Source organism: Saccopteryx bilineata, chromosome 8 (assembly GCF_036850765.1).
Source record: "Saccopteryx bilineata isolate mSacBil1 chromosome 8, mSacBil1_pri_phased_curated, whole genome shotgun sequence".
In the NCBI taxonomy this organism is placed as follows: Eukaryota; Metazoa; Chordata; class Mammalia; order Chiroptera; family Emballonuridae; genus Saccopteryx; species Saccopteryx bilineata.
Window position 1 is genome coordinate 51,318,682 of NC_089497.1, and position 26,621 is coordinate 51,345,302.

The 26,621-nt window shown below is 45.0% G+C and overlaps 1 protein-coding gene across 4 annotated transcripts in view; it reads right to left on the reverse strand.

Annotated features, from left to right (window-relative positions):
• Window positions 1–4,531: 4,531 nt before the first annotated feature.
• Window positions 4,532–26,621, reverse strand: part of ILDR1 (immunoglobulin like domain containing receptor 1) — a 37,195-nt gene continuing 15,105 nt past the window's right edge. Inside the window, exons 3-8 of one of the 4 annotated variants that reach the window (XM_066241576.1) lie at window positions 25,364–25,513; window positions 18,631–18,750; window positions 17,866–18,012; window positions 11,552–11,683; window positions 10,550–11,341; window positions 4,532–5,353 (exon numbers count right to left, since the gene is read on the reverse strand). In XM_066241576.1, the coding sequence (XP_066097673.1) occupies window positions 5,334–5,353; window positions 10,550–11,341; window positions 11,552–11,683; window positions 17,866–18,012; window positions 18,631–18,750; window positions 25,364–25,513 (1,361 nt within the window). In that variant the 3' untranslated portion in view covers window positions 4,532–5,333. Of the gene's footprint in view, window positions 5,354–10,508; window positions 11,342–11,551; window positions 11,684–17,865; window positions 18,013–18,630; window positions 18,751–25,363; window positions 25,514–26,621 lie in introns of all 4 variants that reach the window. The other 3 variants (XM_066241575.1, XM_066241577.1, XM_066241578.1) reach the window with 3 other exon arrangements.

A 26,621-nucleotide genomic window follows, 5' to 3' on the forward strand; every position in this document is an offset into this window, starting at 1 on the left:
AAAATAAATATACTGAAAAATTTGTTTACAGTGTGTCCATAAAGTCATGATGCACTTTTGACCGGTCACAGGAAAGCAACAAAAGACGATAGAAATGTGAAATCTGCACCAAATAAAAGGAAAACTCTTCCAGTTTCATACCTATTCAGTGCAGTTCGATGTGGGCTCACGCACAGATTTTTTAGGGATCCTTAGGTAGCTATCCCATATAGCCTCTACAGACTCGTCACTGACTGATGGCCTATCAGAACGGGGTTTCTCCACCAAAATGCCAGTTTCCTTCAACTGCTTATCCCACCGAGTAATGTTATTCCTATGTAGTGGCGCTTCATTATAAACGTGCCGATATTCACGTTACACTTTGGTCACAAATTCTAATTTAGCAAGCCACAGAACACACTGAACTTTCCTCTGTACCAGGGGTCCTCAAACTTTTTACACAGAGGGTCAGTTCACTGTCCCTCAGACTGTTGGAGGGCCAGACTATAAAAAAAACTATGAACAAATCCCTATGCACACTGTGTATATCTTATTTTAAAGTAAAAAAAACAAAACGGGAACAAATACAATATTTAAAATAAAGAACAAGTAAATTTAAATCAACAAACTGACCAGTATTTCAATGGGAACTATGGGCCTGCTTTTGGCTAATGAGATGGTCAATATGCTCCTCTCACTGACCACCAATGAAAGAAGTGCCCCTTCTGGAAGTGCGGCGGGGGCCGGATAAATGGCCTCAGGGGGCCGCATGCGGCCCGCGGGCCATAGTTTGGGGACCCCTGCTCTGTACTGTCCACATTTTGACTGGCATGGCTGTGGGCTGCTCTGCTGTATACACGGTGTTACGTCATCATCTGCGCATGCGCACATGCTGTCACATCATCCTACAGAAACTGGGAGGGTTTTCCTTTTATTTGGTGCAGATTTCACATTTCTATTGTCTTTTGTTGCTTTCCTGTGACCGGTCAAAAGTGCACCATGACTTTATGGACACACAGTACTTTAACAAGACATAGGTGTTAAGGAAGGAGCAGTGAAATTGGAGGAAATATGAGTTTCTAGTATTCTCATTTTTATACCAGGAAGTCCAGTTGCAACCTGAGGTTTTAGGCTTTGGCCAGCTGGCTCAGCAGTGGAGTGTTGGTCTAACGCAGGGGTCCCCAAACTACGGCCCGCGGGCCGCATGCGGCCCCCTGAGGCCATTTATCTGGCCCCCGCCGCACTTCCGGAAGGGGCACCTCTTTCATTGGTGGTCAGTGAGAGGAGCATAGTTCCCATTGAAATACTGGTCAGTTTGTTGATTTAAATTTACTTGTTCTTTATTTTAAATATTGTATTTGTTCCCCCCCTTTTTTTTTTTTAACTTTAAAATAAGATATGTGTAGTGTGCATAGGGATTTGTTCATAGTTTTTTTTATAGTCCAGCCCTTCAATGGTCTGAGGGACAGTGAACTGGCCCCCTGTGTAAAAAGTTTGGGGACCCCTGGTCTAACGTGTGGATGTCCCAGGTTCGATTCTCAATCAGGACACACAAGAGAAGCACTCATCTGCTTCTCCACCTCTCCTCCTCTCCCTTCTACTCCCACAGCCATAGCTTGTGTCCCTTATTTATTTATTTATTTATTTATTTATTTATTTAGAGAGGGAGAGACAGGCAGGGAGAGAGATGAGAAGCATTAATTCATGCAGCACCTTAGTTCATTGATTGCTTTCTCAAATGTGCCTTGGTGGGGAGCAAGTGGGGGCTCCAGCTGATACAGTGACACCTTGCTCAAGCCAGCGACCTTGTACCTCAAGCCAGCAACTATGAGGTCACGTCTATGATCCCACACTCGAGCCAGGGACCCCACACTAAAGCCGGTGACCTTGGGGTTTCAAACCTGGGTCCTCTGCATCCCAGGTCAATGCTCTATCCACTGTGCCACCACCTGGTCAGGCACATACCCCACCTTTAAATATCATTTTTTACAGTATTAGATAGTATTATAATTTTTGTCAATAATCAAATATGATTTGTAAAACCCATAAGGAAAAGAATTTATCCATTGAATGGACTCATAGTTCTGCTCTATTTGTTCCTTCTTGCTTCCTGATGCTCAAAGTTTCCTTGTTTTACCATTTCCTTTCTGTTTGAAAAATTTCCTTTAGCCAGTCTTTCAAGGATAGTTCTGCTAGTCACAAAATATTTTAGTTTTCATTCATCTGTGTTTTTATTTTCCCTTCATTTCTGATAGTTTTGCCAGATACAGAACTATGAGTCAACAGTTTTTTTCATTTAGCACTTAAAAATATTTTGTCATTTCTTTCTTTATGATTTCACTTGACAAATATATTCAAATTGGTGTTTCCCTACCAGGAATGCATTATTTTTCTCTGGCTGTTTTCAGGATGTTTTCTTTGTCTTTAGTTTTCAAAAATTCATTATTTTTCTTGGCATGAATTTTTTTAGTCTATCTTGTTGTTGAATTCATTATACTTCTTGGAGCTCTAGGTTGATGTCATTTATCAAATTCTAGAAGTTTTCAGCCATTATTTTTTCAAATGGTCATTCATCCCCACTCTTTCTTCTCTACTTTCTAGGACTCCAATGATATAAATGTTGGATATTTTTAAATTGTTTCACAAGTCCTGAGGTTCTGCTCATATTTTTAAGCCTATTTTCTATTGTTCATATTGGGTGAAATTTATTGTTCAGTCCTCAAGTTCACTAATTCTGTCCTCCATAATCTCCACACTATTGTTGAGCTCATCCAGAGTCTTTATTTCTATTGTATTTTTCAGTTCTATAATTTCTATTTTTTTCATAACTTTTCTTCCTTTTCTGAAATTTTCTATTTTTAATTTAAGAATATTTGTACTCGATTATTGTAGCATTTTTATAATGTCCACCTTAACATTTTTATCACATAACTACAAAATGATTTTTCTCAGTGTTGACATCAGTTGATTTCATTTTTTTTAATTCAAGTTGTGATTTTCTTGGTTTGTATCCTGGATCCTTTGTCTATCATGTTAGGACACTCTGGTTTCTACTTAAGTATTTTATTTTACAAGGAGTTACTTTACCTAGGTTTAGCATATGATTATTAGCCTACTTTTGTACATTCCAATGGCAGTCTGATTTTCAGAGTCTTTGTGGTATTATTTTGGTCTGTTTGATGTGTCCAGTGCTGCTGGGGCTTGCACTGGTCTGTTAATGCTGCCTTTGAGTGGGTGGAATTTTCTCTGGTTGGATAGCCAGTTATCTCTTGGTGAGGGAGGGGTATGGAAAACTCCTTCTGTTGGTATTCTCCAGGTACACAGGTTTCTCTGAGCCAGACTGGAGAGTCTCAGTTCCATGAAGACAAATTGACTTCTGGCACCAGGCTGCTAGTTATAGGGCCAACTGTGACAAGTTCTTTTTTCTGGCTCCACCCAACAGCCCTAGTATCTCTGGGCAGGGAAAGAAAGTCCCTAACCCTTAGGAATGAAGAGACTTCCCCAGCTGAGCCAGATGTTTTTCCTGTGTCTCTCTTACTGGTTCCCCCTATCTACCTTAGTCTCTGTCCATGGAAAAGAGGATTCTCTAGCCCAGGAGGGAAGGATAATTCATTCCTTATTTTTGGCAAGGCTCCCAGTTGGTCCCCCCTGCCTGAGGTTGTCCGACAGACTCCCACTAGATCCAAGGGGAAGAATGAGCTACTGGAATACCTTCTAGTAATAAGTGGGAAGTCAGAAAATGTCAGGTCTGGGTGACCACCTTTTGCTGATTGGGGGACGCAAGATGACCTGCCTCTGTGTTGTTCCTTTGATCCCGGATTCCCAAACAAGCTTGACTTCTTTTTATTACCCTTCGGAGTTTTCCTTTGGTTGTTTCTGGTACCATTTCTGAGGTTTATAAAGTTGTCTTTAGCAAAGAGGAGCAGGAAAAAAAGGTCTATGCCATCCTGCTCTAACCAGATTTCTTTCACCCACTAAATTATATTTATTCATCATCCATTAAAAATGTGTTTTCTGTTAATTTAGACTCAATTACATTATGGAGATAAAGAGTCCCAAAGAAACCTTTTCCCAAAGCAGGCATTTAACCTGTTTTTTTTTTCAACATATAATTAATGAGATGGGGGGGGGTGATATGTCAACACAATAAAATCTAAATGGAGCTGGGGGTCGTACACATAGATACTGTTGAGGGACACACAATCACATACACACACACACCACACCTCTTTACAGGCCATCTCATTCCAATTTTCTCAAGGAGGGCCTCTACATTAAGCACAAACGAATTTAGGAAGCCACCAAAAGAACTGGGGAAAATATGAGGGAGTGGTAGAGCTTATTACAGGGAGGGCACAGCCCCCTCTTTCTCCTGGCACCACTCAGCCTTCCTTCTTTCTGGGGCTATGAGTGGCAAGACCTGGCTGGAAGCTTCTGCTTAGGAAGGCTGAGTGGTGCCAGGACAAAGGCAGCTTCAGAACTACCCAGGCCGGTGGCTCTTCTCTGAGCATCAGTCCAAAAGCAGGCTTCATCCAGGCAACTGCACCAAAGTAGGTATTTATTTAGAGCAGAATCCTCAGGCCAACACACTTTATTTCTTTCTTATTTATATACTCTGTTGTTCTCAAGACACATTTAAAGTGATTTTAATGGATACATACCATATGCAAAAATATAAATTAGATATAAGCAAAAAAATAAAAAGAGGAAAACAAGGAACAGGAGTAGGAATGGTGCAAAACTGCTTCCCTGTGACTTTCTACATGTGCAATAAATAGCTCCTAAGAGCACACCGCTGGGGTATTTCCTGGGCCACTTCTTACCAGGCCCTCAGGAACACTCGTGCCCAGGCATGGGGGTAGCCAGGTGGACTCCTAACATGGAAGGACCCTCTATATATGCTATAGAGTGAGATAAGTTCCCATGGAAATTACTCTATAGTTCTCCATAGAGTTCCTGCTCCTGAATCATGTTTGATTTTTTTTGTTCAAGTTCCTGAGTTCTCACTTTGAGAATGGTCATGGTCCTGACCAGTATAACCTAGTTGAAGACTCAGGCTACTAAGTTCTTGAGAAATCACATCTCATTTGGGTCCATGACAATTTAGAGACTTAATCTAAATATTCAGAGAGTGTGAACCAATGCTAAAAATAAGTTATTAATTCATAAAACTCTTGTTTTAAAAATTCTTCTATTTGATTCTCAGAATGGAAGCCAAAACTTGTTAAATATAGACTTTCAGTGAACTTCCCAAGTCACCTGGAAATCTAAGTAATGCCGATGACAGGCAGGAGCTGAGAAGTAGTCACAGAAGTAGCGCTGTGCCCGGTGACTAAATGACCACACTCCTTCCACTATGGGAGCTCTCTCTCTCCTGAGGAATAGAAAAACACAAAAAATCCAGTCAGCTGGGCTCTGTCATCCACGTACACAATATACAAGGTGTGCTAGATTGAGGTGCAAATCCTAGGCACGTGGTGGCTGCTGGGGCAGCAGGTCTGAACCTAAAACACATTTCTTAACTCTGCATGAAGCCAGTCTCTCCGCCAGGGTTAGGTTTCTCTTCCCTCTTACCTCTCTGGAGCCTCCCTCAAACCCCTTTAATTTCTAAAAAATTTTCAAAGTCTCATTCACTCTGACTTTTGATTTGTAACATCTCCAAGCCTCCCTTACACTGAAAAAAAAAAAAAAAGCCACCCTGTTCCATTCATTGGTCTATCTGTTACCATTTGTTCATGAAAGCATGACCCAGTTCTCCTTTTCCTACTTATGTCTTCTGCATGATTCCTTCTTAGTCCTTGTTGACAAAGTTTAGCTTCATACTTTAGTATTTCTCGAGTTATTTTTCAAAAATCACAATTACCTCTTCCTGACCAAACTTTGTGGCTTTTCTTTTTTTTTAATGGTCTAGACATTGTCCTGTATGTATATGGTTGTTTTTTTTTGTTTGTTTTTTGTTTTTGCTTTTTATTAATTTTAATGGGGTGACATTGATCAGTCAGGGTACATATGTTCAAAGAAAACATCTCCAGGTTATTCTGACATTTGATTATGCTGCATACCTTTCACCCAAAGTCAAATTGTCTTCTGTCACCTTCTATCTGGTTTTCTCTGTGCCCCTCCCATCCCCCCCCATGGCTTTTCTTCAAACATTATTCCACTTGAGTTTTTAGCTTTTTCAATTTGCTCTATGAGGGCAAGGGCTATGGTTCATGTTTCTCTGTGTACTACAGGGATAGTTTTATTTAGGTTTTGATGATCGACAGCTGTAGTGCATGAACGTGACCTTTCTTACCTTATTTGAAATGGCAAGATAAGATACCTGTCCCAAAACATATGCATATTCATGTTGCTACTTAAAAATGTTTTCTGTTTCCATTTTATCAGAAAAGTGAGTTTTAGGGAATACAGTTTCTAATAAAAAAAAACTAGGGGTAAATATTCTCGGACACAAAGGAAAGCAACATGGGGCAAAATGAACTTGTCCTGGGCTTACTGAGGAAAAACCTAAACAGCTGTCCTCTTGCTTGGAAAACACATGCTCACCCCATTTCTTTGCAGCTCTAATGGCCGTCTGGGGCCCCGCAGTGGCACAGATGTCAAGCAGGGGTGGGGACAGGCTCTAAATGTGGGCCTGAGAATAGGACCAGCCTAGGCAAAACCAAAAAGATTATGCTGGCAAACTGGACTGAATCATGACACTAAGCTCTGGACTGGGCTTAATGAAGACAAGATTTGACTTTTCCCATAAAGGGACGGCCAGAGATAAGGCACTGGGAACCTGTGGGCAGCCTCCCATTTCAACTCCATTAAACCTTACCAAGCCATAAAAAGAAAAGATAGGAAAAGAAAAGGAAATCCTAGACATTATCAAGGAATAGACATTTTACTGAAAGGAAAAGATGAAGTATCCTGATCTAAAAAAGTGATTTTTTTTTTATTGAGTCAAGAAAAATAAAATAAATCCTGGATTCTCTACAGAAAGTCTGAGTTTAGCTTAGAGAGGAAAGAATGCAGTTTTTCTTAGAACAGGTGTGTACAGGCCAAGTCTGGAGCAAACCGGAAATGCCTCAAGAAGCCCTTTTTGATAGAGTGTGATTGGAAAAAAATCCATTTGAAGGAGCCCAGGAACATAGGGAACACCCAGTCTGAAACCACTAGAGTTTATTGGGTTTTTTTTTTTTTTTCATTTTTCTGAAGCTGGAAACAGGGAGAGACAGTCAGACTCCCGCATGCGCCAGACCGGGATCCACCTGGCACGCCCACCAGGGGGTGACGCTCTGCCCACCAGGGGGCGATGCTCTGCCCATCCTGGGCGTCGCCATGTTGCGACCAGAGCCACTCTAGCGCCTGGGGCAGAGGCCACAGAGCCATCCCCAGCGCCCGGGCCATCTTTGCTCCAATGGAGCCTCGGCTGCGGGAAGGGAAGAGAGAGACAGAGAGGAAAGCGCGGCGGAGGGGTGGAGAAGCAAATGGGCGCTTCTCCTGTGTGCCCTGGCCGGGAATCGAACCCAGGTCCTCCACACGCTAGGACAACGCTCTACCGCTGAGCCAACCGGCCAGGGCCAAACCACTAGAGTTTAAAGCTTGGTGTTACTGCATATATATGCGTATATGTATATCAGATTTTTATTTATTGATTTTGAGAGAGAGAGAGAGAAAGAGAGGGAGAGATAGAATGAGTGGGTAAAAGCAGGAAGCATCAACTTGTAGTAGTTGCTTCCTGTACGTGCTTTGACCGGGCAAGCCCAGGGTTTTGAACTGGTGACCTCAGCATTCTAGGTCGACGTTTTATCCACTGCACCACCACAGGTCAGATGCTTCTTATATTTCTGAGGTTTCAGCCTTTGGTAGAGTGAAAAGACCAGCAGACCTAAAAAGCGATCCTGGCTACCGCCCTAGTTCTGGAGTCAAATGGGAGATTCTTCAACATAACTTCCATTTTCCCATGGGCACTGTGCAGAGAATAGTTCTTACCTATTTTGTATTCCCATGAGGTCATTTATATGAGAGCCCTGTTTGTTGGTATCTACTTGTTAAACATTATTCTTGAGACAGAAGATCTCACGTTTGCCAAAAGATTTTTTTGATTAATTCATACTGCTCTGAATATTTAAGAAAGCCTTTTTAATAAATATTTTATTAGAAAGTTAGGGTGAAGCTGTAACTTCTGAAGGCCTGATTTCAGAAAATATACTAGTAATAAATCGTATCAACTCAAGGAGTAAATAAATTTCCTGTTATATATAAACCAAAGATCTCCATCTAGTGGCCTGATTGTATCATAACTTCTGAAGCTAGCGGTCGGCTCCAAACACTTCAGAGGCTAGGGAGCTAGCTATGCGGGCACGCAGCCAGCCCCACCAAGCAGGGGAGAAAAGAGCAAGCCTTTGGCCCTCGGTATTTTGGCTTCACTACAGAGCATTCAAAATTCAAGTTACACACAAAACACTGTGCCCTTCAAACCAACCAATCTTCCAAATCAAGTTTTGGTCCTGAGCCTCAGGTCACTCAAAATATAAGTGGACAATTGAATGTGATTAAAGTAAAGTGATAACTCTTTGGGAGATAAACTCAGAGACATCCAAAAACAATGAAAGCTTTAAAAATTATCTTCTGGGGAATCTTTGCCTCTCACCAGTAACTTTATAATAAAAATATGGCTTGCTTGTGGTAGAATTATTACTAGTATGTACATCTGGAGGACAAAGGAAGCTTTCAGAAAATGAAGAAATAAAATCACCAGAAAACATCATTGCCCCACACAGCATAACTGAAAAGGACACAGGTGTGAGAGTCAGAGGACTGTTCAAATTCTGACTTCACTCCCTATTGACGGTATGACTTTGGACATGTTCTCACTGAGCTTCAACGGGGCTGTTATAAGGATTATATGAAATAAAGCTTGAGAAGGGTTTACCAGAATGTCTGAAACATAACTGGTATTCCCTTCTCTAACTTACAAGAAACCACATAATTTAACTTAAAGAGAAGAAAATAAAGACAAGAAGAAACTTAAAAGCAAATAGGGTTTAGAGTTAGGGCCAAAAACTGGCTTTTAATTGCAATTCTCTGTTAAAATGAAGTTAAGAGTTTAGTTACTATATCATTAAAGTAACAGCAGCTGTCCCAGCTCTAACTGATTCTGTGTGTTCTTTCAGGATGTAATTTTCTTACTGGTAACATAGAAGGAAGAATTGTATCCACTGTTAAAATGAAGACAGTTGTACAAATCTCATAGTGTTGTAAGGATTAAATGAGATGCAGCATAAATGTCCATAGCTCAGTATCACTTAAGGTACAACTAATTCCTATTATTACTGATCGTTGCCTCTCTCATAGGACATCGGTGAGAACATGATATAATTGTCACCGATTATTTCAGAAATGCTCGTGGGCCTTTGCTACCTACCTTCTTCACAAATCCCTCTCTCACCACGGTTCTTCCCTAGAAAGACCAGTGCTGTGGCTCTCAGGAGTGCCTGTTCCTTTGTACAGACAGACCATGCATGTGACTGATTTTTCAACAAATTACAGCAGAATCTGCATTTCCAAATGAGAGTTGTAGCCATCAAAGTGTGTGAAAGACTAAAATTCTTGTTCCTATAATATCCTCCTACTCTGGGAATGTCTCTCAGAGCTAACTGCACATCCCCTTATCTCAAAAGAATCAAAACAGAAGAAGATTCTGTTCAAATAGAGAAATAGATTTTTGTGGATAGCTTATAAGTTGGCTCTGAAGGCAGTTCCTGAATATTTCTTGAGCAATGACAGCATACCTTTGCGAAGTTACAACATTAAAAGAATACTATCATTTGGGTATGTTAACTCTATAAAATTATTTTTTAAAGGCACATCTTTAAAATAAAGATTTATGTTCACAGGCCCAAAAGGCCTACATCCCTCTTAGTATTCCTTTTAGGTTGGTAAGCTGACTTGCACCATTGGTAACCTTGCCTGTTCACAGAATCCTAAAATTTGACCCATATTTGGTTTTTTTTTTTTTAAAATCAGTTCAATGATCCTTTCCTGGGAAGGGGGAGAGCGTGGATCTCAAAGGACCTCATCACTGAATACAACAGGGTCTGGCACACTGACTTGCAGAAGCCACAAGTGGCACGCACATCCTCTGTCAGGCCACCTGTTCTAATTTGGGGTATGGAAATATGGTTGCTAAGTACAGCAAAGCAGCTGTGACAGGAAGTAAAGCCTTAGCCATCAAGACCAGTGGTCAAGTCCTAGCTCCACTATTCACCTGGTGGGCAATTATTCTGAGCCTCTGTGAAATGGGGGACCCAAGGATGGAAAAGCCTCTGTAAGACACCAGCACCTCCCCTGCCCTCTGCACTCACTACGTCCCTTCTAGCTCTGTAACAGGTGTCTCAACCAGCCCACAGGGCTCGCTGTGCAAAACGGAAGAGGCACCCCCAGCGGTGGCGTGTGAGCTGGCCCGTGTCAGCTGGGGTCAAGCCTGGCTGAAGGGTCCTTGCTGCCTATGCCCTTCCCTTAGCAGGATGCCCCAGGCTCACCGAGTGCCTCTCCACATTCCCTTTTTTCCTGCCATTCTTGCCTGGGATGACATCCAGTGAACGGTAGCTGGGAGGCTTCTCCTCAGGACAGTTTGGGGAGTGGGAGCGGTGGCGGCGGTGGGCCCCCCAGCTCCGGGGTTGCCTCTCCTCCTCCTCGGAGCTCCAAGAACTGAGGCCCGAGGGCAGGGGCGGGGAGTAGCTGCGATGCCGGCGCCTCGGGTGCCTGCGGGCGCTCTCCCTGCGGGCGCTCTCCCGGGGGCTGGGCCTGCGGGGCCTCTCTGGGTAGCGGCTCTGCAGAGGCGGGTAGTTGAACTGCCAGCGATCCTCGCTGGAGGAAGGGACATCACTGAGGCTGTCCCTGTCTGACCAGGGCATGGGTGACCTGTTCAGCCTGGAGCTGCGGTGCCTTCCGCTCCGAAGCTGGTCCAGATTCCTTCGCTCCAGTGCCCAGCGCTTAGGCGGCCAGTCCTGGAGCTCCTCATGGAAATCGGAGCGGTGGTACTGCCTTCTCTCCTCCCTCAGATCCCAGGGTCCAGGGGGAATTGGGGCGAGCCACTGCTGGTGGGAGGAGTTGCTGGTCCTCCGAGAAGATGGCAGGTCCCTGATCAGCGGGGGCAGGTGGATGATTCTGCGTTCCACGACCTCTGAGCCCAGGGAGGACAGCATACTGTGAGGTTGGCCAGATATGGCTTTGAGGTCAGGGGGCAGAGGCTGCGCTGGGTTGAGGTTCCGCAGCTCTTTCTCCAAATAATCCAGGACACCATTGGCGATGGGAGGGTGAGCAGCGGTCTGGGTCATTGGCATCTGTGGGAGGCTGGACCTCAGGGACAAATCTGTATGGAAACAAGGAAAAGAACATGCAGAAATGTGGCCACAACATACTCAGAACTGGGGCACTGAGAGGCCACATTACCTAGCATGCATCATCCCCTCCCATCCCCAATCATAAAGATACCCACCATATTGGTCAGGAAGGCCCAGCAGCCCGTGTTCCTACTCTTGCCCTCTGCCCTCTCCCACCCTAAATCTCTGGCAAGGTTTACCTTGCTGCAGCAGTTGGTTCATTGGATAAGATGAAAACTGGGAGCTCCTGTCCGCCCCCCAGTACAGGGGTTTTTCCATCAGCTGAGGACCTAGGGCCTGAGCCTGCTTCATGTAGCGGTGGCGGGCCAGGGCTGCAGGGGGAAAGGAGAAATGCAGACCCTCAGCCAGGGCAAGGCCCACACCTCCCACTTCTCTCCACCTAGTGGCCTTGCCAAGAGGCCAGTCTCCCTCCTCAAAGTTCAGGATGACCTGTCTTGCACAGGAGTATAAGGTAAGGGAGTAGTGAACCAATTGTCCCTCTGGGAAGGAACTAGGAATAAATTGCTTAGGCAAGACTGCAACTCCTGTACCCCAGGACAGTACCCTCTTAGAACTGACTTCCTGATCTTGAAAACATTTCATCATCCTGCGTATTCCCGGGATGCATACATGGGTAGTTAGCAGGTAGTGAAATCTCAGGCCAGAAGCCAACAAGGCCTTCAGCCACAGGCCAAATATAGAAGGTACAGGTGCAAAGAGTGTAGAGGAGGCTGTGAGTCAGGGGCTGCCAGGGAAGCTCAGGGCTGGCTGCTCAGAGTGGAAAAAGAGAAGGACGTAGATGCTGAGGTCAATGGGCAGAATTACTGGTAAAGAACATTTCTAGATAGTACACCAGCCCGGGGGGGGGGGGGGGGGGAGGGAACCAGTGGGAGGAAGGCATGAGAATGCAAAAAGTGGACCTTTCACACTCTTCTCACCTTATTAAGTGTGGGGTTTTCCCTAAGTGGGGGGGAATCTCTGAGGGGTGGGGTTGAGGCGGAGAAGGAAGAAGGGAGATACCATTTCCTTTCAGAGTGATGAAAATAGTATAAAAACAGCACAAGGGATCTATGGAAATATCACTCTGGTCTCCTAGGTGCAGCTGGTCTGAAGCTCATAACTCATAGCGAGTGCATGTCAAACACAAACACATTTAGTGGTTTTTGTTCATAAATTTCTATTTTGCGGTAATTGTGACTGAGAGCCACGTCTCCCAAAGTCCTCGTCTATCCATGCGTGTAGGAAATGCAGTTGTGTGTTTACGTGCAGGAAGTGCCTGCCTCGGGCCCCCAGCTGCACTCCCCCCTCCTCCTGGGTTCCCCAACCCCTGTGGCCTCGCCTAATGCTGCAGGCTCTGCCTGAGCCTCCCTCCTGCCACAGAGGGGAGAAAGGAGGCAGCCATTCTGGACCCCACAGCACAGGGCAGGGGATTTGGTGAGTCCAGCAAATAAGAGGCCGCAGGACAGCTCTCCAGTGGCTCCCATTTGAAACAAACTTCCAGCTTCCCGCACAACAGGAAGCGGTTGCAGCATGTCCCCCCAGACACGCCTGGAGCTACACCCCTGAAGGTGAGTCACAGCCCAGCCTGGAGGAAATCAGAAGCAAATGGACAGCACTCCATACCCTCCAGAGACAAGTCCACATACTCAGCACTTCCCTCTCCCTTTTGCTAACACATGCCTCCCCTAGCTCCCTATACATGTCACCGTGAGCATACATAAAGCCCTGCTTAATACGGGGCACTTTACATAACCTAACTAGTCCTCCGAGAAATCTTCAACGTGGGATCAGATGCGGAAGTTGGGCTCCTAGAGGTTACCTCTCCAACTCGGCTCCACACCTTCTAAAACCCACTCCAGACTAGTCTCTGCCTCCAAGGCCTAAGGACATTCTGATTCCACTGGGAAAATCCCTGTACATCCCTTGCCCCTCCGATGGCTTCTGACAGCCTCCAAATGGTACCATTACCCATTCTGGCCATTTCTTCCTCCTACTCCACCTACACAGATAACTCTCTACAGATCTGTCCAGATCCTCCATGAGCATTCCTGTCAAATTTTCATGGACCCACCTGCTCCCTTCTTAGCTGCTACCACTTTTTTCTCAGGGCTCCTCCCTTCCTGAGCTTCTCCCTTGCCATCCTGTCCCTGGAAACAGCCCCATGAGGATGTCTAGACTAAAAGGGTTTTCTGCTGCTCACCTAATGGGGAATCAGACAATAAAATAAGAAACACAGAAAAAGTAACAAAGCTTCAAAAGATTCCTAGTAAGTTATGTCTGAACCTCAGTGAAGTAGAGTGTGCCTTGGCCATCTTTAATGAGCTCGTTAAAAATACAGACTCCTGCATCCCACTCCCCAGAAACTCTCCTTCAGTCTAATGCAAGGCAAGAAAATCTGTGTTTCCAACAAGCTCCCTGATTCTAATGCAGAGTCAAATCGGAGTTGACTATTGCGGATCCTCACCACAAGGGGAAAACGAGGTGGCAGCAGAGAAGCACACTTGGAATATATTTACCCCAGATAATCCTATATGTTCTTTCAAGCAAGTTTCAACTACCTCTCACCTTAGAATTGATACAAATCATATTTCTTGGTGTCATTACACTATAATATAGTAAACAGTAATAAAATTAACTAGAGTTAATTGACAAATATCCTGGGGTTAAGTTTCCTTAAGTACAGGCTTTGAGGGTCATGTGGACTTCAACTGGAATCCCAGCATGTACTAGCTGTGTGATTCTGAGTGAGTTTTCAGGGGGTCTGAGCCCAGCGTGAGATGAGGATAATACCTATTTCACAAAATTGTTGAGGTTAAATGAGGTAATACCCATGAATGCCTAATATATGACAGTCAATAGATAGTGATGCTCATTGTTTTAATAAATTGTTATGTCGCTTCTTTTGCCTTAGATCCCACAGGAGACAAAAATACATGTTTGGAGACTAAACCACCAAAGACACATTCATTTTCATTTCTGAGGGAAACCTGGGGCATATTCTTTAAGATGTCTCCTTCCTGACAGAAAGGACACTCAGCACCCCCCCTCCTCCAGAGACCTGCGCCTCCCGTCCTCTGCAGCCCGCATCTGCTGGGGGCCTCATCGTGGTGCCCCTGAAGACCTGCAGCTGCACCTGCTCCTCTCCCCTCTTACAGAACTCATTATTTGCCCTCTTTAGACCTCTGGTCACACAGTCCTTTTCCCATACTACCAGCCCCTATGATGTGGCAAGCCAGTCATTTCAGTAACATCTTCAGGAGCTTTCTAGAATCCCACACCCTTTGAACTCTTACCATCTCAGCTTTAGGGAACCACCAGCCCATGCTTCCTGGCCCCCACACCGACAGAGCTGAATGCACTGTCGGGCAACTGACCTCAAATAGCCTCTTCCCAACCTGACTTTCCCTGATCTACCGACCCTGCTTCCCTCCTCTAGAGCAGCAGTTTAAACACACACCACTTCTCATGTGTTCCCCTCCTCACGAACTTTCAGCCAATGACATCATCTTTGTTGAGGAAGAGGAACCAGCTGTGGGTAAGGATTCAAGAGGTCCAGATCTAGTCTATAGCCCTGGCTGAGTATCTCAATTGGTTAGACCATCATCCTGATATGCCAAGGTTGCGGGTTTGACCCCTGGGTAGGGCCCACACAAGAATCAACCAATGAATGCACAACTAAGTAGAAAAACAAATCAATGTGTCTTTCTCCGTTCCTCTCTCTCAAATCAATAAATAAATACTTAAAATTCAAAAGAGAGAAAGAGAGAGAGACTTAGTTCTAGTCCAGGCTTCCCCACTAAAAAATTGAGTATATTTGTGAGAAAGTCTCAGTAGGCCTCACATTCCACATCTGTGAGGAGGGTGGGAGGGGTTGGCACAGCTCAGAGGTTCCCAAGGTGGCCTGTGGCCCATTGCAGGCTGTGCCTGGAGGTTCCGTGGGAAGGACGGCCAGTAAACAATCTGGGCGTGAAAGTTGCGTTTCCAGTTCTCACAGAAAAAAATTAGGTTCCGTTTCAGTAACTTTCATCTTTAAGTTCTACTGTGGGTTGTTTACTAGTGCTAAGTGAATTATCAAGAGTTACTAAAACATAGTGTCATCTTCATTTTTCTCCTCTCTGGTCCTCTAGTGACTCTCACTAGAAAGTGGGAGCAGGTTAGGGAGACTGGCTGTGGTCAGGGAAGTTCAAGAACCACTGACATCATTCTTGAAGCTCCCTTCTGTGTCTAGAACTTTGCTTTGCTAAATGTGAGTTCCCTCAGCTTCCTCCCTTGTATTTAATCATTGTCTGTGTTATAATGACTTCCTTTCTCTCTTCAGAGGTCAGACGGTCTTTCCTTTCCTTCCTGAAGACAGTTATTTCCCTATAAGCCTGCTATCATTCCCACTGGCTCCATCACTCCTCAGTGACCACCTTACTTTACTTATTTCCATAGGCCTTGATTCCTTGCCTACAGCTATGCTTAGAGTTATCTTATTCTAAAAACAGAACAAAAGTCAAACACACACACACAGACCCTCTTCTCTATCCGAGAGCTTTCCTTAACAACTTCTGTCCCCTCCATATAATCTCCCTGTGTCACCAAACTTCTCAGGACTGTCTGACTTAGTGACTCATTTCAGAAGTGACCTCGTCTGCTCAAGTCTAGGGACCTTTATTTGTGGCTTGCATTTCTTGACTACAACAGTTCTTCTAAATGAACTCTAACCACGTAGGAGGAACTACTCTCCCCCAGAACCTGTTTATCAGCTGACCGACAGTGGATACATTTACTAATTCTGTTGGGTTTGTCCCCAGTCCTGCCTGTTTTGAGTGTCCCACTGACCTAGGGATTCTAACAAGGCACCTTGAGATGGTTTTTCTCCTCTCCTCCTGCATTTTACTACTCCAATGACAGCGACATCATGGCATCTCTCCCATAGTCCCCGTAAAGGTAGGGCGCTCCACAGCCCAGTAAGGAGTTCTCTGCTATTTTTCCTCCTTTTGAGGAGCTTGTTGGTATTTCAGCCAACCCCACCATGATGTGCACACAGGGGTTGTGGCAGACTGTGGGAAATTCGGGCTCTTCTAAGTCAGACATCATGGATGCAACACTGTGTTACTGCTGCTGCTTACTTACTAGATGTGTGACTTCTCTGACTTTCAGTCACTTGTCTATTAAATAGTAATGATACCTGCCTTCTAGGGTTGTGAAAATTCAGTGGGGAAATATAGGCAAAGGGCCTGCACAGAGGGATATCCGATAAGAGTTAAGTTCTGTTTTCCTATAAGCAGCAGCCTGGGGACACAGGCCTGAAACCAGACTCAGACTGACCTTTTTGATGTTGTAGATTAGGTTTTGTTTCCATCTTAAAAGGCAATTCCTTACTTTTCCCATAAAAAAAAATTCCCTTTAAAATAGACCAAAATGATAAAAGTGGTTATCTCTGGGCGCTAAGATTAGTCTTTACATATTCCAGAATTTCTCAAATTTTCTATGCTGTAATACTTTACTTATATCATCATGAAAAGGAAATGTTATTTTAAAAACACAAATGCTCTCTGTATTTAAAGAAGCTGATTCTACTCCAGCTATTTACTAAGAAAAAGATCATTGTGGAATAATTTATTATTCTTTTACCTTCACTAGGCATTCTGCAGCCAAATTGTTTAGGGCATGTCATAATTCTGTTTTAAAAAGTCAAATTTCAGTCCAGAGAGAGATCACACTAAAAGCGAGATGCTCTTCTGCACCCTCTTCCCTTCCTCTAGCACAGACCTTCTCCACGTGTGGGCCCCAGAGCAGCAGCAGCACGTCACCTGGGAACTTTGAGAAATGCAGATTCTCAGGCCCACTCAGACGAGTTAAATCAGAAACTCTGGAAGTGGGGCCAGCAATTAAGCTTTAACAAGTCTCTAGGTCAGGGGTCCCCAAACTTTTTACTGAGGCCAGTTCACTGTCCCTCAGACCGTTGGAGGGCCGCCACATACAGTGCTCCTCTCACTGACCACCGATGAAAGAGGTGCCCCTTCCGGAAGTGCGGCGGGGGCCGGATAAATGGCCTCAGGGGGCCACATGCGGCCCGCAGGCTGTAGTTTGGGGATGCCTGCTCTAGGTGATTCTTAAATTTAGAGCCCCTGCTCCAACACCTCTTTCCTCTGATCTGCTCTTTTCAAGTCATCTCTAGGGAGTGGCTTCCTCTCCTGCTGCTACATTTAAACCACTCCCTCCATCCGCCATAGGTTCAAGCAAGGCCCGCGCTAGGAGCAAATAGTGGAGCGCAGGCTCATCCGAGTTGCTGAGGAAATGCCATCAGTAGGCAAGCTAGAATGAGGACAGAAGAAGTCCTCTCACTTGACTCTGTTGCTTGCACAAGCATCATTTTGTGGGCTGGGGCCAAAGATAGATCCCTGAGCCTACAGTGGGAGAAGGTCATGGATGAGAACCTGGAAGAATACAAGGTCTTGAAGCTGATCTGTTTGGGACATCAAGCGCAAGCAGCACCCCATCCCACTGCTTGTCCATCCCCTCTCACCTTCCTCAGGGCAGCAGCAGCGGGCGGGACAGCAGGGGCAGCGGACGTAGCAGCAGCAATACTGAGGACAGCACTGGCACCAGCATATTCCAATCAACAGGAGCAGGAGGAGCGCTCCCAGAATTATGAAGATCACTGTCAACCAGTCTGCAGGGGAGAAGCCAAGCAGGGGTTGAACTACATATACAGGGGCATGTTTCCAGTTCTAGTATCCTAGAGGGCTAATAAATACAGCTGCTGACCTACAGGCTAGGTTGAGAAAGAAAAGAAAAGAAAAGAAAAGAAAAGAAAAGAAAAGAAAAGAAAAGAAAAGAAAAGAAAAGAAAAGAAAAGAAAGAGGGAGGGAGGAGGGAGGGAGGGAGGGAGGGAGGGGAAGGGAAGGGAAGGGAAGGGAAGGGAAGGGAAGGGAAGGGAAGGGAAGGGAAGGGAAGGGAGGAGGAGGGAGAAAGGGAAGAAGGAAGGGAGGGAGGGAGGGAGGGAGGGAAGGAGGAAGGAAGGAAGGAAGGAAGGAAGGAAGGAAGGAAGGAAGGAAGGAAGGAAGGAAGGGGAGAGGAGAGGAGGAGGAGGAGGGAGAGAGGAAGAAAGGGAGGGAGGGAGGGAGGGAAGGAAAGGTAGGTAGAAATAAATTAGCTATGCTAAGGGAACTTTGGAGGTTGGCAATCCAAAAATAACAACATGGGCTTGTTTGTTTCTGTTTTCTGCTTTTTTCTGTATGAAATAAGTGTTATGTGGGGTGGACAAATAGAAAGTTCCTGCAGCACTTACGCAGGACAATGAGCTTCACCTCCTTATCTGGGTCACCTGATGTGTCCCCTGGAGCCTCAATGGTACAATAATACACTCCATGGTCCCACCACATCACTTCATTAATCACAAGATCTGCTCCTGCAAGAAAGGAGGGAGGAGGTGCCACTGGTTAGAGGAGAAGGAAGTGCTTTCTGACCGATGGGAGCTTCAAGACCCTAGCACAGTCCTCCCACATCCTAAGAGGGCTCCTCATAGTTCCCAGAAAGGCTTCAATTCCTTCTTTTGAGATCCTTCTCTTTCTCCAAATGGTATAATGACGGTAGAACTAATCATTCATTGAGCCCTACAAGGTGTCTTGAAAGGATTTTGGATATATCACTTCATTTCATTTCCACCACATGCCTGACCTGTGGTGGCACACTGGATAAAGTGTTGACCTAGAATGCTGAGGTCGCTGGTTTGAAACCCTGGGCTTGCCCGGTGAAGGCACATACGAGAAGCAACTACTACAAGCTGATGCTTCCTGCTTCTCCCTTGTCCCCTTTCTCTTTCTCTCTCTCTCCTTTCTCTAAAATCAATAAGTAAAATCCTAAAATAATTCCCACCACAACTCAATAAGTAGGTGCGGTGGAGATTACCACTGGTCTCCCAGTATCTATTCTCCCTTTCTCTCCTAGTCATAGAATTTTTGGCTGTATAAGTGGTCACCCAGAATAAAATCAATATTTCCCATTCTCTCTTACAGATAAACATGGACACATGACTCAGTTCTGGTGAATAAATGCAAGCAGAAGTGTTACATGATGACTCTCAAGAACTTTCTTAAAAACAGTCTGGGAACACTTTTGCCCCTTTGTTCTTAATTTCTTCTTCTACTCTGTTATGGAAAACAAATGTGACAGCTACTATCTTGGACTATGAGGAAGAAGATGATATTCTTGGTAAGCTGGAAGGAGCGTGGGACCCTGAGGACTCAATGGAAGAGAGCCACCATACTAATTCTGGACTATCTACCTTGAAACCTATAATGAGAAGAAATAAACCTTATTGTTTAAGTCACTAATATTTTGGGCCTTTGGTTACTCACAATCAAAATTAATCCTGATACAGTGGATACAATTATTAGCTGCATTTCAGATGAAGAGACCAAGAGGCTTAGCAGGCCTTAACCTTCTCCAGGAGACTAAAAAACTGGCCTGACAACATGCAGTTAATGCTTAGCAGAGGTAGGTTCAACCCCATGTCTCCTCACCTCACCACTGATGTTCTTAACACTCAGCTCTACTGTCCTCTCCAAACTAGATGGGAAAAAGCCACAGCCTGGATCCCTTGCCAGCTGTGAACAGACACCTCTGGATCTTGAAGGGGTAGGTTATGAGATAAACCTGAATAACTAGGGATGAAATGCCAATATTTTCAGAGTAAATATTATTCAAAGAAAAGAATTTTAATTCTCATGAGCACCAAATGCTGCACTACCCCACTAAGACAGACAAATACTATATTCAAGATTAGCAAACACAACAAATGCTTACTAAAGACCTTTTGTGGTTTCAGCATTGTCAGACCCTATGGAAGCTCTCAAGAGGAAATGCGAGTGATCTGAGGGGAATTAAGGTCCATCTCTGTCTCAAGAGGGCTTAAAGTCCAGACAGAGGCATCAGGGCAGCCTCCATGTCCCCATTGTTTTAGCCATAGTAAGTGTCAGGGGACATCTTCAAATTCTTAAAGAGCATTACAGATTAACTCCTGCTTAGTTAACAGTCATATCTGCCTTTTAAATTTTTTAAAATTATTTTTATTTATTTATTCATTTTAGGGGGGGGGGAGAGAGAGAGAGAGAGAGAAGGAGGGGAGGAGCAGGAAGCTTCAACTCCCATATGTGCCTTGACTGGGCAAGCCCAGGATTTTGAACCGGCAACCTCAGTGTTCCAGGTCGACGCTTTTATCCACTGCACCACCACAGGTCAGGCTAAAATTTTTTTTAAATTTAAAGTATAGTTGGCATATAATATTGTATTAGTTTCAGGTATACAACATAGTGATTCAACATTTATCCACCACATGAAGTGATCACCACAATAAGTCTAGTAATCATCTGTATATTTGCAAATATTTATTGAGGAAATGAAACAAAAATGTGAGATCATGAACTACTGGAGCGAACTTTGACTTCAGTTTCCTTCTCTTTCTACGTCAATCCCTCTGATTATTTTCCTACCGATGGCTTTCCAAACCCACTACCTTTCCCAGAAACAAGCTTACCACAGACTTGGAAGAATGGTGAAAACGATTTGGGGGAAATTCCCCCTCAAAGGTCAATGTGTACTATAAATTTGCCCCAATTTTTATTAGAGACATAAAACATCATTTTAGGGATGTCAGAATAATAAGGACATTCAAATATGTTAACATTTTAAATAATCCAAGAACTGATTTGACAGGGTCATCTCAAATAGCGCAGACATGGTCATAAAAGGATCAAGGACATCAGATGTCACAAGCCTAGAAATAGAAATAAAAACCAAGGGGAAATACCACTTTCCCCTGGGAGTAGAAAGGCAGAGTCTCATCCAAGTGGTTGGCTGGGAGTGGAGGTAGCAGACAGGACTGCCCAACATTAGAAAAAATGATAGAAAAGCAGGAACTACTACCCATGGGGACTTTCAACCTTCAAATACTATAAAGAAGACTTGCTAATTACAGACTTCAAACTTTGGAGTCAAGTCAGAGCTAATTCTTTGGGCTCAGGAGAAAGAACCACCCTGAATCTATGAGAACTCCCCTGAAGACTGGCAAAGAAGAGTGTGCCCTAAGGCCATGAATTTGTAAAAGGATCAGACTTAAGTATTACAGACAAAATATTAGGAACAAAGTTGGAAGCAATTGTTAAACTAGTTACCTTTAAATAATCTACCTTTAAACAGTCACAGAATATTAACTGATTTCTTCACATTGTTGCTATGGGTATCCTAAGTGTATTCCCCCTACCCTCTTTTTCTTGTTTCTTTCTTTTTTATTTTAGTGAAAGGAGGGGAGACAGAGAGACAGAACTCAAATACACTGGACCAGCATCCATCTGGCAAGCCCACTAGGGGGCAATGCTCTGCCAATCTGGGGCCATTGCATCCAGAGCCATTTTTTAGCACCTGAGGCAGAAGCCATGGAGCCATCCTCAGTGCCCGAGGCCAGCTCACTCGAGCCAGTCAAGCCATGGCTGTGGGAGGGGAAGAGAGAGAGATAAAAAAAGAGAGAGAGAGAAGGGGGAGGGGTGGAGAAGTGGATGGTTGCTTCTCCTGTGTGCCCTGACTGGTGATCGAACCCAGGATATCCATACCCTGGGCTGACTCTATACCACTGAGCAACTGGCCAGGGCCCTCTTTTTCTTTTTAACAAGCAAATGTTTACTTAACATAGGACACAAAACTCACTGAAATAGGCTCTGAGTTTTGTGTCAATAACCCATCACACTAATTCTGGTTTACAAGATATGAGTGTGGGGTGCTAACCCATCCACCCAAAAGTATGCTGAGTGACCTTAACTAAAGTTCACTGCATACTTACTGTTTGCTAAGTGACTTATACGTATTGTCTCACTTAATCCTGACAACTCCCTAGGTCCGTGATGGCGAACCTATGACACACATGTCAGTGCCATTTTCGATGACACGTGACCGCATACGGCCGCATACCAAAGAAGTATGGGGCAGCATGCCGAGAAAGACGTTTCATCCTCGGCTCCTGCATGGCCAGGTGCAGGAGCAGAGGATAAAACATTTGCTGTAGTGTAGACACTCTGTACCGGAGGTCTGTAGGCCAAAACAACAGAACTCCAGCACAGAGTGTCTAGTTCTGAGACTTCCGGTTAGGCCGTCAGGGGATCTTTGACCTCACTTCCGGCCAGTGGAGCAAGGAGCAGCGGAATGCCTGCCGTGGGGGACACATCTCTGGGGGCCCTGTGATCACCATCACCAGCAACCACATAACTACAGCAACCATCATCCAATCTACTGTTCTGGGGTGTTGTAAAGCTAGTAGCCACAGCCACCATCAGAGCCGCCTGGCCCATGCAAGTTCGCATTAGATTCGGACAGACGGTAATGAAACAACGGAGCCAAGAACTGGTGGGCCATCATCTTTAACCCTACCTTGCACCTGGCGGGCAAGTAAAAACACACACTGGCATAAAATCCACTCATTCAGTGCTCAGAAAGCTGACTTATCCGAGTTTCCTAGAATCAAAGGTTTCTACCTCACCAGTCTCATTCATCTCTGTTCCTCATCTCCCTCTCTGCACAAACTTTGCACAAAACTGGCTTTTCCTTGGGGTCCTGGCCAGTTGGCTCAGTGGTAGAGTGCTGGCCTGGCGTGCAGGAGTCCTGGGTTCCATTCCCGGCCAGGGCACACAGAAGCGCCCATCTGCTTCTCCACCCCTCCCCCTCTCCTTCCTCTCTGTCTCTCTCTTCCCCTCCCGCAGCTGAGGCTCCACTGGAGCAAAAGTTGGCCTGGGCACTGAGGATGGCTCTATGGCCTTGCCTCAGGCGCTAGAATGGCTCTGGTCGCAACAGAGTGATGCCCCAGATAGGCAGAGCATCGCCCCCTGGTGGGCGTGCCAGGTGGATCCTGGTTGGGCGCATGCGAGAGTCTGACTGCCTCCCGATTTCCAACTTCAGAAAAATACAAAAAAAAATAAAAAATAAAAAATAAAACAGACCCAGAAAAAAAACACAAAACTGGCTTTTCCTTCAATGCTCTGCCATCTTGGCTGCTTCTCCTGGCTTCCTCCACATGGCCTTTCTCTGCTCTCCTCTCTAATGCTAATCTCAGGAACCAAGAGAGCAAGCTCCCGGTCTGCCCCCATTTTATGGTGTAGAAATCAACACCTTTAATCCAATATACAAATAAGGAAGTCTCTGATACAAAGTCACTTATTTGAGGCATAATGGGATTCCTTATGAGAGTGCACCATCCTACATCAAAAAGGGTGGGAAAGGCTTAGTCCTAAAACCAAACTCCAGGCTACAAGGATCCTGCCTGCCCACAGCCCACCTCAACACGCATTAATGTAATCACACCCATTCTAAGCAAGAAGGGCAACTAATATCACCTGGGCGATGGGCTTCCACGTGGGCAGCGCCATCTTTAACAAAGTGAGTATAATACATTTTATCTGCCCAACAGGTGTCATGGATTTCTAATTGACCATCATTACTGAGATAAGTGAGAGGGAGGCTGGAAGAGGCGAGGGCCTGTGCTATGGGTGCCATTTCCTGCCATTAGAAATAGCGGCAGCCATCTTAATTTACATAAGATGCAACTTGCAGAACTTCAAGACAGCATCTGGGCTCAGGTGTTTGTCAACTTGAGGTCAAAGATTGAGAATCTGGAAAGGTGTCGTTTGGAGAATCAAGAAGAGTGCCACTACGAACAGGAAATTTGGAATGCCTGAAACCGATTACCAGACACTTTTAGCACCCTGAAAAATATAGCAATGGATTTACTCACAATTTTTCCCTCTATGTACTTTTGTGAGACCTTATTCTCAGTGTTAAATAATATCAAAACCAACAAAAGAAACAGATTGACAGATGAAGTTAGTAGCACTTGCTTGGGCTTGAAGTGTACAAAATATCAAACCTTCAATTGAAGATTTAGCCAATGAAATTCAGCAAAAAAGAAGTCACTAATAAGCAGGTTAGTTAAAGAATTCCCCCTCCTCCTCACTTATCTTAGTTCACGGCACCCCACACAAGTTAAATAATATCAAGACCAACAAAAGAAACCGACTGACAGATGAACAAAGAAGTCACTAAGCAGGTAAGTTAAATACTTAGTTTTTGGTTTATTAAATAGTTATATATTATAATTATACATTTTTGTTATGTAAACTATAAATATTGCGAAATTATGTTTTTTTCTCGAAGTGACACCCCCCTGAGTTATGCTCAATTTTTTGTGAATTTTGACAGACCAAGCTCAAAAGATTGCCCATCACTGCCCTAGGTACCATGGCAAGTTCATTTTATAGAAATTGAGGCTAAGAAAATTGAGGGGACTTGCCCAAGTTCACAAACCCTGTTCAGTGCAGAACGGGGACTCACACCTGAGTCTAATCACCACTCCCTGTACTAGGCACAAAGGATAGATATGCTTTAGACAGAGCTCTCGGATATCACATGTGATATTCACTTCAGTGTGGGGAGACAGAGACCATTATGCTCATTTCTCAGATGAGGCAACAAAAGCTAGAGAAAATATCAGCTACTGGTCACTGAGCCAGCACGTGGAAATAATGGGACGCTCAGCCAGGTGTCTGATTCTAAGCCTAACACTCTTTTCTGTTTCAATGAAGGATGCCAGTCACAAGGTGACCATCTCCTTGGAAGGCCCTATGTCCTTAGATGTGTGTAACAGCTGTGACCAGAGGGAAATTCAGGAGCCTGGGGTTCCAGCAGACACTGAGAGCAATTTGTGGAAAGGATCAAAGGAGCTTGATCCACACCTGAATTCCAGGGAAGCAGAGGAAACCATACCCTCCCAGACTGTTAGCCAGAGCTCATCCAGAGACCAACTTCCAGGGAAGTGACTTCGAAGATGCAGCACATTCAGTACACCTGGCATGTTCCTCAGACAGTGATAGGGACCAAGTAGATCATCTGGCAGCAGAGAAAGAAGGAAATCCCCACAGTGACTCAACCTGGCATCTGTACCTCTGCCACCCTCAGTTCCCTGCCGCCTCCTTCACACTCACGATTCTGGATGGTGATCTTGCGCTGCCGGTAATCCACCCCCAGCACAGGCTCATTCTGCCCCCGCCTCTGGGCCACGATGCGAACTTCCCGCTGGCTGTCATTGCAGTCATTGGAAGGGTCCTGGCCCAGGGATAAAGCCGCCTGGTATGCTGAGGAAAGAGGACACACCCAAGTCAAACAGCAATGGGAGCTCCCAGAAAGAACAGTACCCTTAGTGTGTCTGTGCATCCCCAGGGAATCTTGTTAAACATGAAAATTCTGATTCTGTATGTCTGAGTGAAAAGCAGTGGTTCTGCATTTCTAATGAGCTCCCAAGTGATACCAATGAACCACAGTTTGAGAAGTGAGCCTCCAGACCCCCCAATAGGCCATCATTTACATATCCTGGCTGCACCCCCATGTCCTATCCCAACTTCCCTTGTCTCATTTTCAGATGCCCCAGACTCTGCCCCCCTGGGGCTTACCCTTACAACACGAAGTTGGACAGCTCTTAAATCTGCTGGGCCTAACGCCTACTACCCTAGTCTCTCTTACCTCCCCACTTAACCCAGGCATTTTACGAGTAACCTTCCCAGGAAACAATGTCTCAGTTTAGAGAGGAAGGGGTTTTTGGGGACAACATGAGGCTCCGTGGATGGCTCAGACAGTTAGGCTGCAGTTTCATATTGTGAGACATTAGTAGGACTAAAAGAGCAAAACTGAGGTCTCCCCCTCCTTTCCTCATCTCAGGAAGCTCACTTCCTTCCTACAAACAGGACAGGGCATCTACTTCTGTTCCCAAAATTTCGACGAGGTTAATTGCCCCAGGTTGACAGTGACTACCTGGGTTCCCTTCGAGAGTCTGAGATGGGCGGCTAGGAAGAGCTTTGGTTCCAGACAGCAGGACTGACGTGAATGGGGCCATTGTTACTTAAAGGTAGGATCTGATTTGGCTAAACATAGGGGGAGATGTGCACCTCAGAGATATCAAACAACAACTGTGCTCGCTGGGTGCAGTGAGCTCTACATCACCGAGTGTTTAGTCAGCAGAGGAATGACTGTCCACCAGGAAGGCTGGCCGCTGAACTGAAATCAGCAGTGGGCAACAAGGTTCACAAAGGACCATTCCTCTTGCACCCCCGGGGGTATAAGAGTCTTCTTGTTGGCTTTCTAAGGGTGGGGAGATGAGTGGCAGGTCTGCATCCTCAGCTCAACGCGCTGGCATGGACTAGGAGGCGGAACTGGCTCTGTCTTCTACTTAATGTCTGAGCTGCTTTA